Source organism: Anolis carolinensis, chromosome 1 (genome assembly GCF_035594765.1).
Source record: "Anolis carolinensis isolate JA03-04 chromosome 1, rAnoCar3.1.pri, whole genome shotgun sequence".
NCBI classification, from domain to species: Eukaryota; Metazoa; Chordata; class Lepidosauria; order Squamata; family Dactyloidae; genus Anolis; species Anolis carolinensis.
This window is the reverse complement of record NC_085841.1, coordinates 80,197,320-80,214,078: the sequence shown is the minus strand read 5'-3', so window position 1 is coordinate 80,214,078 and position 16,759 is coordinate 80,197,320. Positions and strand designations below refer to the sequence as shown.

The 16,759-nt window shown below is 39.1% G+C and overlaps 1 protein-coding gene across 1 annotated transcript; it reads left to right on the top strand.

Moving 5' to 3' along the window:
* Positions 1-3,115: 3,115 nt before the first annotated feature.
* Positions 3,116-15,182, top strand: stx11 (syntaxin 11). The gene is made up of 2 exons (XM_008122813.3): positions 3,116-3,952; positions 13,131-15,182. The coding sequence occupies exons 1-2, from the start codon at positions 3,620-3,622 to the stop codon at positions 14,001-14,003; spliced, it is 1,206 nt and encodes a 401-aa protein (XP_008121020.2). The 5' UTR covers positions 3,116-3,619; the 3' UTR covers positions 14,004-15,182.
* Positions 15,183-16,759: the final 1,577 nt, after the last annotated feature.

Here is a 16,759-nt window from a genome sequence, read left to right as displayed (position 1 = left end):
TGGAGTTTGTGTGTTGGAGCAAGGTGAACCAGTGCTGAGGTGCGACATTAATCCACTGTGCCACCGGGGGCTCTTATGAATTGTTAGCAGCCGGGAAATAAAGCATGTGACAACTATCATTTTATGAACTGAGATAGCTACTAGACTCACCCAAACCAAATAAGGGCATTCTATCCCAGTAATTATTCATCCAGTGGTTCTATCTTTGGTCATCCATATGGTTTTGAAATTTTACTCTCAGAAGCCCTGTGCTACATGGACAATTGTCAAGGATTCCAGGACTTCTAGTCCAAAACAAAATGTTGGGAATCACTAGATTAGTTCAGAGTGTAGGACTTTAACTTGTAACACATCTCAGTCTCAGCCAACATTTTTCATGGAAAGGTTTTCCAAAGTCCAAAACTTGGGACTGGATCCAAACTCAGGCATGTGCAACTGGGCTTGAGAAAGTGGATTTCATTGTCCTCCCTGCCCTGCTTTAAATACTGAACCCATTAGTGCTCCGGATGGGAAATAACTTCTGAGTGGAATGGGCTGCATAGTCCCTAAAATTCCAGTAAAATGAACATAGCAGTAGAGTTAGCAGAGGGCACATTTTGATACATCTCTCAAGAATGGGTCATGAAGTATTCCAGGACCTGAGAAGATATCTTTGCCATTACTTTAGCTTCTTAATAGCACATGCTGGAACTGAGACCTTCTAGTCTGTTGTTTCATAAAGCTGTCAAAAACTAAATACAACACCCAACCCAAATTTAAAGTTCAGATGTTTTGCTGAACATCCGTTCTGGCTCTGCACTTAGCAGGGTGTGGCAGCTTTCCTAGATGGAAAATTTTGTTTATTCTGAAAAGGTGGCCCATTTCTTCATGATTTTATTTGATGCCGCTTTATCTTTATTGCTAAAGATGAAAAGAGCTGCCTACGGATTTCCTGCTCCATGGGCAAAAATAATTTACTAGTAGTACTATGCAATTTGACCTGAAGGTGGGGTGGGGTGGGGTGGCATTTGCTACTCAATCTCAGGCAGCAAAATGGCCCCATATCTTCAAACAAACAACAGCTGTTTAAAAAAGAAGGGGTAGACATGTGAATTATTGGGAGCATGTTTTTTAATGGATTGTACCTATGTTGGGTTTAAGGTTCTGGTAGAATCATAGAGTTGGAAGAGACCTCACAGGGGCCATCCAGTCCAACCCCCTGCATGCAGAAAAAGCACAATCATAGCACCCCTGACAGATGGTCTTCTGTTTAAAAGACTCCAAAGAAGGAGCTTCCCCCGGATTCAAGGCAGAGTTCCACTGTTGGATAGCTCTTACGGTCAGGAAGTTCTTCCTAATGTTCAGGTGGCATCTCCTATCCTGTAATTTGAACTTATTGCTCTCCAGGTCAGCAGAAAACAAGTATGCTCCCTCTTCGTTATGACATCTTTTCAATTATTTAAACATGGTGATCATGTCTCAACTTTCTCTTCTGCAGGCTAAACATACTTAGCTCTTTAATCTGCTCATTATAGGAATTCATGGTCTCCAGACCTTTATAATTTCAGTTGCTCTCTTCTAGACACATTTCAGCTTGTCAATATCCCTCTTAAATTGTGATGCCATGAATTAGACACAGTATTCTAAGTGAGGTCTGACCAAAACAGAATAGAGAAGTACGATTACTTCCCTTGATCTAGATACTATACTCCTTTTGATACAGACCAAAATCCCATTGGCTTTTTAGCTGCTGCATTATGTTATTGGTTCATGTTCAACTTGTGGTCTACTTAGGCTCCAAGATCTTTTGCACATGGGCTGTTGTTGAGTGAGGCATCACCTATTCTGTATCTGTGAATTTCATTTTTTTCTGCCTCAGTGAAGTATCCTACATTTCTCTTTGTTGAAATACATTTTGTTAGTTTTGTCCAGCTCTCTAATCTTTTAAAGTCATTATTAATCCTGATCCTGTCCAAGAAAGGAGATATGTACAGACAAATGCTGAAAGTAATGCATTTCAGTACCTCCTAGGAAAATGCTTTCCAATCTTCTAGGTGTTTTGAACTGATGCTATTTTCTTAGAAATACAACCTAGCAGACGATTTTGTTTGCTTTATCTATTGATGCTCAAAATCCACACAGCGTTGTCCAACATTTTAATGGTGTCAAAGGCAGCTGTTCCCAACCTTTGGTCCTCCAGGGGTTTTGGACTTCAGCTCCCAACATTCCTGGCAATTGACTAAGGGCCCTTCAGACAGGGCAGAAATTCAGGAGGAAGTGGGTTATTTTAACCCACTTCCTCATGGGTTTGTGTCCTCGCCCCCAATCCAAACCCCGGGCTTTCCCTCAGGTAGTGGTTAGATGCCATCCCAGGTCAACCAATAGTTGACTTGGGATGACATCCAGTGTCCCTCCAGCCCTCCAGTTTCCCCAAAACCCTGTACCCAAGGGGCCTGCCAGCAGTGCAGGCCCTTTTGCAGATTATTCCTGACATGTGAAAATGATGTGTCAGGAGAGGGGGGGGGGGGGGAAGGGAAATCCAGAACAAATTAAGTACCTCAGTTAAAAGCAAGACGGGTCTCACATTTTGGGCCTGTCTGGAAGGGCCCTAAGGGCCCTAAATTGGCTGCAGCTTCTGGGAGATGATGTCCTAAACATCTGGAGGAACAAAGGTTGGAAACCACTATCCTAGGAGACTGGTTCTAAGGGTGTATCTACACTGACTAATTAATGCAGTTTGACAGCCCTCTCATTGGCATGGCTCAGTGCTATGGACTTATGGGAGTTGTAGTTTTAGAAAGTCTTTACCCTTTAGAAACTCTTTACCCAAGAGTTCCAGTGCTTCACCAAAGTTCAGACCCAAGAATTCCATAGCATTAAACCAACAATATAGATACCCTTGCAGTCAGCCAACTACTAATCCCATGACTCCATAGCATTGATCAATATAGATACCCCTGTAGTCTTAGAATCAGAGCGTTGGAAGAAACCTCATAGCCTAACCAGTCCAATCCTCTGCCAAGAAGCAGGAAAATCGCATTCAAAACACCCCCCGACAGATGGCCATCCAGTCTCTGCTTAAAAGCCTCCAAAGAAGGAGCCTCCTCCATACTCTGGGGCAGTGAGTTCCACTACTGAACAGCTCTCACAGTGAGGAAGTTCTTCCTAATGTTCAGGTGGAATCTCCTTTCCTGAAGTTTGAAGCCATTGTTCTGCGTGTTAGTCTCCAGGACAGCAGAAAACAAGCTTGCTCCCTCCTCCCTATGACTTCCCCTCACATATTTGTACATGGCTATCATGTCTCCTCTCAGCCTTCTCTTCTGCAGGCTAAACATGCCCAGCTCTTGTCACTCCTCATAGGGCTTGTTCTCCAGACTTTGATCATTTTGGTTGCCTTCCCCTGGACACATTCCAGCTTGTCAACATCTCCCTTCAATTGCGGTGTCCAGAATTGGACCCAGTGTGATTCCAGGTGTGGTCTGGCCAAGGCAGAATAGAGGGGGAGCAAGACTTCCCTGGATCTAGACACTAGACTCCTATTGATGCAGGACAAAATCCCATTGGCGGCCGACTACAAATCCCATGTCTCTACAGCAAGGAGCCAAGGCCGTTGAAGTGGTGTCAAGTTGCATTGATCAGTATGTGGATGCACCTGGCTGTAGTCAGTCCCTGGCGATGCGCTGATGCTTGGGGCAAAACTTCCAGGAATGCGGGCAGGAGGCACCGGCGTCACCGTTCCTGGAGAAGTGCCCTGGAGGCAGAGTCCTTTCCCAGGCAGCCGAGCAAACCCGTCAGCCTTCTCCTCTCCGCCTGCCTCATCCCCTTCGAATGGGCAGAGCCAGGGACAAGGGGATCGGCGGCGACCAATGGCCTTCGCGGAGGAGGAGCTGGGGCTGGGGACGCGGGAGGGAAAGGGCTTGGCAGCCCGGTCAAACGCGCCTCTCGGAGCGGAGTCCCGGCGGCGGCGCAGGAGGTGAGTGCTTGCCTTCGGGTTTCCACGCGTAGGGTCCTCTTCTTCTTCTTCTTCTTTCCTTCCAAGTTATATGGAGATCTCTTTGCTTCAAACTATTTGCTGGGGTGCAAAACTTGGGGTGCATCTAGGCCAGGCGTGGGCAACCTGGACCCTTGAGGTGTTTTGGACTCCCACTCCCACCATTCCTCACAGCCTCAGGCCCCTTCCTTTTCCCCCTCAGCCGCTTAAGGGGCCTGAGGCTGTGTGGAATGGTGGGAGTGGGAGTCCAAAACATCTCAAGGGCCCAAGTTTGCCCATGCCTAATCTAGGCTATAGAATCAGTGGAGTTTGACACCCCTTTAATTGCCTTGGCTCAATGCTGTGGGAACCTGGGATTTGTAATTCAGTGAAGCACCAGCACTCTTTGGCAGAGAAGGTAAAAGACTTGGGAAACGACAACTGCCCCAATTCCATAGCAAGGAGCCATGGCAGTTGAAGTGGTGTCAAAACTGTATTCATTCTCCAGTGTAGATGGTTGTCTGAACTCAACTGCTCTGCTATGTCCATAAGGTGTATGTGGAAGTGAATTTTGTGTTTTAGGTTTGGAAGCCATTTCGAAGATATCCATTATGAAAATAGAAGGGTACCAGAATCTAGAAAAATCCGGTATCCTAAACACTTCTGCTTCCAAGGATTTCAAATAAGGGATGCTCAGTATTTTACTCATTTATGTGGTGCCTTGGCCTGAAGGAGGATCCCAGAATATTGAAATAGCAGATTAAAAACAAGAACAAAGTCTGGTCAAAGGCTTTAATGGCTGGAATCACTGGGTTGCTGAGAGTTTTCCAGGATGTATGGCCATGTTTCAGAAGCATTATTTCCTGATGTTTCACCCACATCTATGGCAGGCATCCTCAAAGGCTGTGAGTTATGTTGGAAACTATGCAAGTGGGGTTTATATATCTGTGGAATGTCCAGGGTGGGAGAAAGAACTCTTGTCTGTTTGAGGCAGGTGTGAATGTTTAAATTGGCCACCCTGATTATCATTTAATAGCCTTTCAGCTTCAAGGCCTAGCTGCTTGTTTCCTGTGGGAATCCTTTGTTGGGAGGTGTTAGCTGGCCCTGATTGTTTCCTGTCTGGAATTCCCTTGGCTTCTGAGTGTTGTTCTTTATTTACTCTTCTGATTTTAGAGTTTTTTTTAAAAAAATACTGGTTGCCAGATTTTGTTCATTTTCATTGTTGTCCTCCTTTCTGTTGAAATTGTCCACATGCTTGTGGATTTCAGTGGCTTCTATGTGTAGCGCAAACACAGTACCCAAACACGAATCAAGAAATATGAAAGACACTGCAGACTAACTCAACCAGAGAAGTCAGCCATAGCAGAGCACTTGATGAACCAACCTGGACACAGCAAATTATTTGAGATCATAGAAATGCTGGACCACTCTCACAACCACCAGGTCAGACTACATGGTGTAAGGACAATATAATTTCAGCTCCTTTGCCCATCTGCTGAGATCTATGTTTTTCCTGGTGATGATGGGAATGAGAGTTCTGCCATTCCCATCCACAGTACTTTCCACCAAAAACTGTTATTGAAATGCTCTTAACTACGAGAATCCAGTGGGCAGTATTAGAAAGTAACTCTAACAACCACCATGTCAGACTACACGGAGAAGCCATTGAAATCCACAAGCATGTGGACAATTTCAACAGAAAGGAGGAAACCATGAAAATGAACAAAATCTGGCTATCAGTATTTTTTAAAAACCCTCTAAAATCAGGACAGTAAATAAAAAACAATATTCAGAAAACAGAAATGCCATACAATAAACAATTAGGGCCAGCTAATCATCTCCCAACAAAGGATTCCCCCAGGCAGGAAGCAGCCAAGCTTTGAAGCTGCAAGGCTTATTTAATGCTAATCAAGGTGATTCATTGCAACATTCATACTTTTCTCAAACAGACAGACAGTATGACATTCCACACATATATAAACCTCACTTGCCTAGTTTCAAACAGTCCTCACAACCTCTGAGGGTGCCTGCCATAGATGTGGGTGAAACATCAGGAGAGAATGCTTCTGGAACATGGCCATACATCCCGGAAAACTCACAGCAACCTAAAAAACAACTGATGAGGAAACAGTGAGCTTGGAGACCAGGAACGAATACAGACCTGGGAACAGTCAGGTAAAGCTGGAGGAATCTGATAGTCGAGGGCTCTGTATTCTATTCCTTGATAGGATCTCATGTACTTTAAAGACAATTTTATAGTGAAGCATCTCTTAACCCACAGTATTAAACTTAACTTACACCCCAATAAGATCAATGGGACTTACTTTTCAGCAGGTATGTATAATCCTCCCCCCCCCCAATATTTGCATTAGGTTTCCAAAAAGATGCAGCTTAAAACCTCTTCCCCGCAGCCTCCCTCACCTCTGTAGTTTCACCCTTTAAAATAAAATGAAATAAAATATATTAAACATGTTTATAACATTATTGACATCTTCTGCAGGCTTGCATAATTTTGTGTTGTAAAAGAGTCACGTGTCCCCTCCCAATATGTTGTTGAACTATAAGCATTATCATAACTAGCATAGTCAGGGATGAGGAATGCTGGGAGTAGTAGTCCAGCAGTATATGAAGGGCCACATGATTTTCATTGCAGTGTTAACAATATAAAAAACAACATCAATATTAACTGAATAAGGACTTAATTTGAATGCTTTTTGAACTTCCTGTGACATAACTCATTGGTTTCCTCTAGCTTGGCAATTCATTTTATACATTTGTCATATTTACATATATTTGTTTTATTTTACATTGTCTTATTTTACATAGATTCCTGATTATAAATGATTATATAGCATTTGCATGGTAGTGTCTCATATATGTTTGCACAGACATACATCATGGAAAATTTGATTATGAAAATGAATTGGAGATACCCTAGGAATTTCTGATTAGTAATAGAAAGAAATGTGTGTTAGGTCCCATGTAGTAACCTGAATTTCATAATGTAATTACCACCTGTGTGTGCCGTCATGAGATTTCTAATCACTTGATAGAATATGCCTTATAGTGATGGTGTCATGAATACCTAGATAATGTGGTTATAGGACTCTGAATGTGATACAGTGTTGTTCTTCTTAGTAATCTTGCCTACATACCTAGCTGTTATGACTCAACCAGTAGCTGACATGAAAATGTACAAGATATGTCTTATGATTGGCATTTCACTGATAATGGATATACATTCAGATTTTAGTAAAGCAATAGATTACACTAAAATAAGAACAATCAGAAGGGTGTGTTTATATTCACTTGTTCTTTCAGTATATGTATTAGAATTAAATACTGTATCTGTACCTCATTTTCATACCTTTTCCCTAATTGTTGTGTTCATATTGGGGATGGGTTTGGAGAGAAGATAGGCAGAAACTTGTCCCATCTCCCTATATTGCAGAAAGCAAGAAAACTATGAGCTTCTTGTGTTCCTTCAGTCTTTTGCTGGATGTAAAAGAATCTTAGAGAAAGATTTACCCATTTCCCGGCCCTTTGATATTCTGTTGCACTTGTTTTGCCTAGCGCTTTATAGTTGGCCTTGCCCATTCTGAAGCCCTGGTCATTATATCTGTTCCCGTTGATGGAGCATTTTGTAACTGTTTTTTTTTAATGTTTGTGGTTGTTTTGAATTGTATGTTCTTGTTTCATGTTTACTATTCTTTATTATGTTTAATTTGTTGTATGGTTTCTTTTGCTATGTTGAAAACTGCCCTGAGTCCTCTCGAGGACATAGGGCGGTATATAAATTATTATTATTATTATTATTATTATTATTATTATTATTATTATTATTTTCACCATGAAAATTTAAGTCCTCCTTGAAGCTATAGTTCTGTGTACACATCTATACACATCTGGGGGTAAACTCCATTGAATTCAGTGGAAAAATGTTTCTGTTTTGACTTAAACAGACTTTAGCACGCCATCCAAACTGTGGCTAATGTTAACTGTGGTTCACTGAAACAAGACAGTTTTATAACCTACTAGCTGTGCCCGGCCACGCGTTGCTGTGGCGAAGAATGGTGGTATGGGAAATAAAGTATTGAGGAATTGGTGGTAGTTAGGGTAAAGGGTCAACGTTTTCCCCTGACGTTAAGTCCAGTCGTGTCTGATTCTGGGGGTTGGTGCTCATCTCCATTTCTAAGCCGAAGAGCCGGCGTTGTCCGTAGACTCCTCCAAGGTCATGTGGGATGACTGCATGGAGCGGCGTTACCTTCCCACCGGAGCAGTACCTATTGATGCACTCACATTTACATGTTTTTGAATTTCTGGGTTGGCAGAAGCTGGGGCTGACAGTGGGGGCTCTCTCCGCTCCCCAATTCAAACCTGTGGCCTTTCGGTCCAGAAGTTCAGCAGCTCAGCGCTTTAACATGCTGTGCCATCAGGGGACATTATTTCCTAAAGGTTGTGAATATACAATATTTCTGATTGTTTTTTTTTTGTCTGTTGGAGGCAACTATGAATGCTGCAATTAGGAAAAATGATTAGGATGTAATGGCCTTGCAGATTTAAAGCCTAGCTGTTTCCTCCCTGAGTGATTTTTTTGTTGGGAGGTGTTAGCTGGCCCTGATTGTTTCCTGTCTGGAATTCCCTTGTTTTCAGGGTGGTGTTGTTTGCGATATTTTATATGCTTCTACTGTCTGTGGCCCTGAGAAAACAGAGGATTGGCCAGACTTTGATGATGGGAATCCTTTGTTGGGAGGTGTTAGCTGGCCCTGATTGTTTTCTGTGTGGAATTCCCCTATTTTCAGAGTGTTGTTCTTTATTTAGTGTTCTGATTTTAGAGATTGTATTGTTCTGTTTTATTATACCACATTAATTTTTATATATTCTGATTTTAGTGTTTTTGAATACTTGGAGCCAGATTGTATTCATTTTCACGGTTGACCGCAACACAATAATAATAATAATAATAATAATAATAATAATAATAATAATAGTAAGGATAGTAATGATAGTAATGATAGTAATAATAATGACTTTGGTAGTACATAGTGCTTCACTGCCTTCTCAGCTTCCTTTCTGGAAGAATCCTTTCTTGGGAGGTGTTAGCTGGCCCTGATTGTTTCCTTTGTGGAATTTCCAATTTCCTTGCTTTATTTACTTTCTTTATTTCTTTATTACCGTCCTGGTTTTAGAGATTATATTGTTCTGCATTATTCTATCCTAGAAATTATTTCATATCAAAGTAGAATCTCACTTATCCAACATTCGCTTATACAATGTTCTGGATTATCCAACACAGTCTGCCTTTTCATAATCAATGTTTTTGTAGTCAGTGTTTCAAATTCATTGTGATATTTTACTGGTAAATTTGTAAATACAGTACAGTAGAGTCTCACTTATCCAACATAAGTGGGCTGGCAAAATGTTGGATAACCGAATATGTTGGATAATAAGGAGGCGTTAAGGAAAAGCCTATTAAATATCAAATTAGGTTATGATTTTACAAATGAAACACCAAAACATCATGTTAGACAACAAATTTGGCAGAAAAAGTAGTTCAATACGCAGTAATGCTATGTAGTAATTACTGTATTTATGAATTTAGCACCAAAATATCACGATATATTGAAAACATTGACTACAAAAATGCGTTGGATAATCCAGAACGTTGGATAAGCGAGTGTTGGATAAGTGAGACTCTACTGTAATTACTACATAGCATTACTGCGCATGGAACTACCTTTTCTGTCAAATTTGTTGTATAATATGATGTTTTGGTGCTTAATTTGTATAACGATTACCTAATTTGATGTTTAATCAGCTTTTCCTGAATCCCTTCTTATTATCCAATATATTTACTTATCCTGCTGGCCTGTTTATGTTGGATAAGTGAGAGTCTACTGTATATTGATCATCTTATATTATCTGCTTAGAACTGGATTACATGAGGCCCCTTCTTCACAGCTGTATAAAATGCACACTGAAGTGGATTATATGGCAGTGTGGAGTCAAGATAATCCAGTGCAAAGCAGATAATATAAGATTATAAATGGGTTATATAGCTGTGTGGAAGGACCTTGAGTCTACACTGCCATATAATCCAGTGCAAATTAGATAATCTGTGGAAGAAGTCTAAGTGAGGCCTAAATCTGCCTGTCCCCTAACTGAAACCTGGCTGTCCCTTGGTCGCTAGGCAACGAAGTGGGCAGAGATTAGCCCTCTAAACTGGCAGCAATTGGATAAAAACAATTATTGCTCTCCCTCTAATTAGGACTTTATTTTTCTTTTCTTTTTGTTGTATCAACCTAGAGGCGTGGATGATGGGTTGTGTTGTCAAATTTCGAGGTTGGGGGGCCTGTAGTTTTGTTGTTTTGTCCACTGCCCTGATGCCATCACTCTTTTATATATATAGATATTGGCTAGTTTCAGATAAAGCACAGTAGCCAGTTTGCCAAATCCAGTTATTTTAACAAGTAATGTTTGTTAAAAGGGAAGAGAAAACTTCCAAACTGATTCTCAGAAAAGGAGTGGTGTGAGGGAAGCATGCAAGCCTAAATAGAGGCTAGGTTCAATCCTGTTATGATTATCCATAATTTAATACAAAGACTGAACACAACCATTTTATTGAAAATCAGGATCTCAGTGTGCTAAGATGCTAATTGTTTAAATTATAAAACACTGCTTCTCCCTTGATTCACTTAGATTTATTATATAGCATCTGACAAACAGAGAATAATGCCATTGCTGATTCTCAAATGACCTTGCCCTTTTCATGTTGTATGTGAAAGTAAAATAAAAAAGGATGTGTGGTTGGTGACTGTTATTGGGAAATCTGAGAATTAGGCAGATACCAAGGACAGTTTCACACAGGAGAGCAGAAGTGATCGTTTTGTCTTGATTGCGTAACTTCAGACTTCAGATGATATTTTGGAAATTTGAAAAATATTCCTGTGTCCAGAAAAACTCATGCCACAAGGAAATGTGTAGACTAGAATTCTTTTCCATGATGCCCAGTATTTTTTTATTTGTCTCTCTCTGGTAGAACATTCAATCATATGAAGCATCACTTTGCCTATAATTCCAAATGGTAATTTTGACACTAGAATAAATCTTCTGCTATTGTTGTAAATAAATTCATAGCATAAGTTCACACAAATGCATCTTTAATTCTTTGCAACAGAAAGCTCTGCGGCTATATAAATGCATTTCAACGCTTTCTGCAAGGGGTTCACAGATATTGTACAACTGTAATGGCTGTAGTAATAGATTTTATTGATTAGCGCTTAGGCTGTATCACAATACCAACCAAACAACAACGCTTGATAGGACATGATTACACCCTATGTAATCATGTTCTATGTAAGTTACAATAAGACACTTATAACAATACAGTAAATAAATATGATAGTACTGAATATATAAATCAAATTTCCTTATCACCCCTACTACAATTTACCCTAATCGGTCGTACAGCTGTAATGGAAAACACAGCTTCTTCTGACATAAATGAGCTGCAGTGAACTTCTGGTTCTCGGGCTGCCATGTTTCCTTTCCATGTAGCACATTACAAAACAAATAAGTTAAAAATTTGACTGGCCTCAGCTTTCCATGGTTTCCTGACCTAGGATAGTTTGGTTTAGATAGAAAAACAAACAATACATTCAATCACCAGCTACATTATGACCCCAATATTCATGATAGAGCATATGTATTCCCAGACATAGGTGGATATGTTAACATATGCATAACCTTATTGAAATGGGCTTTTGGCCTAAGAATATTGAAGATCTAGAAAATGCCTAGAGAAAGCATATTTTGTCAGACACTGGAAAGGTGCTGGGGTGTCTTATTTATAGGGGATGGACATCGTAGCATGAGCCAGAAATACCTAGTGGAGCCATATAAGCAGAGGGAAACTTATAAGCAGAGGGAAATAAAATTTCTTCTTATTCCAATGTCCTCCCAACCTTTATCAGTAATAAGTGTCCAGGGTTTGGTCAAGTAGTCCTAGCCACCCCCATATTTGGATATCCTACCTCCCTGATTTAAGAACTTCATTAAGAAAAAAAGAAGGCCTGTCTTTCCACATAAAGCTAGGCCCTATGGCTATTCATATCATGGCTCATCCCGTTTACCAATATAATTATAGATATTATGATGTTTCAATTTTATTTGGATGTTTTGAATTTTTCAGATTTAAAGTGTATAACATGAGAAATATGATTAAAATAGATGAAACATTTCAAGCCAGCCCTGCCTGAGGCAGTTTACTAAACAGGAAAATCAAGATTTTTTTGGTTACAGACTTATTACAACATTTCCCTCATCAGCTTCTATTATAACCATTGCACAAATGATGCTAAAGCTGGGCAAGCCTTTTTGGACTATAGCTTCCAGGATCCTTACGTAGTTATATTGGTTCAGGAATCTTGAGAATTGTAGTTCAAAAAGTAACATTTTCAGTCTCTAAAAGTTACTTATAGTTATTATTCATATTTCCATGTAGGAAATATGTATTTATCAAATCTTGGATAGATAAACAGTAATCTCCTACAATGACCATACCACTACACAAGTGAATTAAATATACTATATCTGATGTATGCACTTTAAAACACAGCTTTCTCCCTCTCCTACCTTAATTGATAAAGGACACAAATCTGTGCCATATGATTTTAGTGAGCAGAAAAGTTGAGATGTTTGAGGAGATTTAGTAATATAAAAAATAGCAAAACAAAAATCCCACCCAAAATGAAAAAGATCCTAAAGAATTTTGATGTCATTAATATATTTCACAGATGTGCCCTTTAACCATAGCCATACTGGAAATTGTGCTTCTGAGTTCAGGCATCATTTAAATCCTTGGGTGAAAATCATTTAAGTTTAGACACTAATTAGAACTTCATTTTTTAAAATTTGAATAAAGATCTCTGTTTTACGGATGATATAAATATTTCCTCTTTGTTCTTGTAATAGCATACCGTTAAGTACAATATTTTGAATTATGACATGGGCTTTACAGTGTGCAGTAATGTATCAAGAACATTACTGTGCTCAGATATGCTCACATGTAAGTTTCAGTAAAGATATTTGGAATATGAAACCTATTATCTTGTTCAAACCTACTTAGATTAGGTAAAAGAAGTTTGCTGTTTTCACTTATTTCTCTTTTCTTTTCCCAAAGGCAAAAATGAGAGACCGACTCTTTGAACTTTACGAGCAAGCTAGGTTTTACAACCAGCATTCTTCTACAGCTGCGGACAATGTACAGTCATCACATGAAAATCTTCTATTTGAGACGGATTATGCCTTAGCAAGTCTTTACAAAGACATTCAAGGAATTCGAACAAACAATCACCATCTGAATGAGGATGTCAGGAGGCTGGGTAAACAAAATACTCGCTTCCTAACATCCATGCGCCGCTTCAGCAGCATAAAACGTGATGCAAACTCAATAGCTAAAGACATCAAAGCCCGTGGTGAAGATATCCATAGACGACTTCAGGTCTTGAGAGATTTCAGTGAAGATGCAGAAACCAAATATGGTTCAAATTCAATTATCTCCCGTGTGTCAAAGGATCACTACGTAGATCTTATGCATGCATTTCAGGAAGCTATGTTTGAATATAACAAGATTGAAATGAATCAGCGGGAAAACTGCAAAGTGAGGATCCAGCGGCAGCTAGAGATCATGGGCAAGGATGTCTCTGGGAACCAGATAGAGGACATTATTGAGCAAGGCAGGTGGGATGTTTTCTCTGAGAACCTTCTGTCTGATGCAAAGGGAGCTCGCTCAGCCTTGAATGAGATAGAGACACGGCACAAAGAGCTGATGAAACTGGAGTTTCGGATAAAAGAAGTCCACGAACTCTTCATGCAGGTAGCCTTGCTCGTAGAAGAACAGGCTGACACCTTTGATATTATCGAACTCAATGTGCAAAAGGTTGAAGATTTTGTTGGAGAAGCTAAAGGGGAAGTGAGAAGAGCTCTTGAGTACAGACGGAAACATCCTTGCCGAACAATCCTATGTTGTTGTTTATCGTGCCTTAAATGTTGACTTTCTTCTTTAAGACAATAAGATCAGTGTAATGGGGCACATTCAAATTACACTTACAGCTTGTGTTAATTTCATTTCTTTTGTTGACTTAAATAAATACCGAAATAAAAGCACATAGGGAGTGATGATGTGCTTCAGAGTAACAGAAGGAAAGATTTGCCTCCCAGCCCACATTGCTAGCAGAGTTTCTGACATAGTGGTGTTATATACAAAATCTTGGGAATATGGATGAAATGAGCAATAAATTGTTTACAAATTAGCACTTTAAAAGCAAAGATAAATGGTGTATTATGAACTTAAATTAATAATTTGACCTGGAGAAAAGTGAATTCTACATCCATAATGAATGCAGTCTGGATACTGCAGTCAGGGCAACTATCCTGCAAGCATGACTCAAAACTTTTGATATAATTGTGTTGTAACTATAAAAATACTTATTTTTATAAATGTACTGATGTTTCTATGTGTTATATTAAGTAAAGCTACAGGAGTATCTGTTCTGTCTGTACTATATGAAAAAACGTAGTTGAACTTTATCATCTGTCCAATAGTTCTAACCATCATAACTGCTCAACTGCTTATAACTAAAATGCCATAGCTCAAGAGCAGCAGCCTTTAGTCTAAGAACACAAGGGTATGAGGTGGGGATGAACTGAAGATTAAGCACTGGCAACTGAAAAGCCTTGACAAAGTGTGAACCTAAGAAACAAAAAAGTGGTAAATATAGTAAATGTTTGTGGAGATCTATGAATCAAATACTTGGAGCCCTGAAGAAAGTTGATGGGAGAGAAAGGGAACAGAAAATCATCAATTAAGTCCCATGGTGTTCTGATCTGTGACAAATATCATTTACCATATCGTAACATATCATGGACAGAAATAAATTTTCAGAGAGAATGCAACTTGTTTCAACCATACAGGGACATCTGCAAGCAAATTCTGTAGTCACTTAACTGTACATCTGTTGACTTCACAAAGGATAAACTTCCATTGCACATCTGGAAACTTGAGTATTTAACTGGTGCTTTAGATATGAGATGTTTATTTCTGAAAATATGTATATAATAAACTTGCACTGTTTTATAACTTTACTGCAATTCCAGTTTCCAAACACTGAAAGTTTTTTTATATTTATATTGGTATTTTTATTTTTAATAAATATGCAGCACTTCAGACTTACCTCCATGGTCACTATTTTTGTCTAGTACCAAATGTTGAAACCATTTATAAAGTGGTTAGTTTTGTTTAACACTTTGTTAAACACTGCTTATGTTTTGCCACTAATCCAATTGGAATGAAGTATAAAACATAATAAAATGTATGCTAAATCCGATAGTATGAGTCTGTGTGGCCTTCCATGCCACCTGAAAACTGGCCCCAGAAGTACTTCCCATCCATTCTGGGCTTGTTTTGGAGCACATGGTGATGAAGGGATACTTAGAAAAGGAGTGATTCTCCTTCCTGGTTCTGTCAAACTCCATTTACCAATGGAAATCTACCACTGGATCTTAACCAAAGTCATCAATTTTCTGGGAAGTTCTAGAATGCCGGAATTTTATCTGAACTTGTGTCCTGCATTTTACTAAGTGTAAAGTGAGCTATAAAATGATATAGTGAATATGTATTGTGTTCTGATGGACTCACCAGTTATACCTGTGCATTTCAAAATAATGCCTCCTCTTTAAAAATGACTTAGGAGAAGTGCCACAAGAAGCTCTACATCTGTGGAGATTGTATTTCTTGTTCATACTCTTTAGATCTCCCAAGATAAGAAACAGACAGAAGTACTAGGAGATGGTTACAAATGAATGATTGTCTTGCACAGGCTGCCTACACATCAATGAGATGAATTATAGTTTTACACAAAATGTCTTAGAATCTTTAAAAGATAGCAGTAAAATTTAAGATTTCAACAATGACTGAATAAGTATATACATAGAAATACAGATGTACCTGATTGGAACTGATCCCAGATTTTAATGGTTTCATGATAAAAGCAAGGCAGAATCAATACCCTTCTGCATTTCCAAATCACTTTGCAGATGGATGGAATCAAAACAGAAATACAACACACCAAATTTAGACTGGTTCAAAAACTGAAACCTGTTGTAAACTAAAATGATGCCTAAGGCGCCTTTTGGAAACAGTCTCCATGGACAAAAAACACTTTATTTATTTTATTATAGTTATAGGCTGAACTACTGCTCAATATTTTTATCTGCAATAGCCTTTCTTGAAATTAAATGACCAAACTGCATACAATTCTGCATGTGAGTCCCAGTTTGAGCTGTTGGATTAGTTGTCTCAGTACTTTAGGTCATTTCTAAACGGTTCTTCACTTCCTTAACAAAACCACAATTTTGCCAGGAAACATATTACACCACATCTTGTTACTATTACCAGCCTTCAAATAGAAGAAAAGAAAGTATACCAAGAAAACTTTTAATAGCACTCAGAAAAGAATACTGTGAATGAAATTCTGGCTTTATTAAGCTTCAATCCTTAAAAAGAAAATATTTCAAAATACAATTGAAATGAGATACTGTTTAAATTGGCATGGAGGAAAAGCAGCCTGCAGATGTTGTTGGACTTCAAATGCCATGTGTGAAGCCCACTTCACAAAGGGGGGGATCTTTTTCTTTATATCCCACCTCTGTCACCAATTTAAACCTGGAACTCGCACCTATTCCTAATCAAAGATTGCAGGGATCTTCTTGGACTCTTTAAATCTTATTCAGTGTTTTAGAGAAACAGTC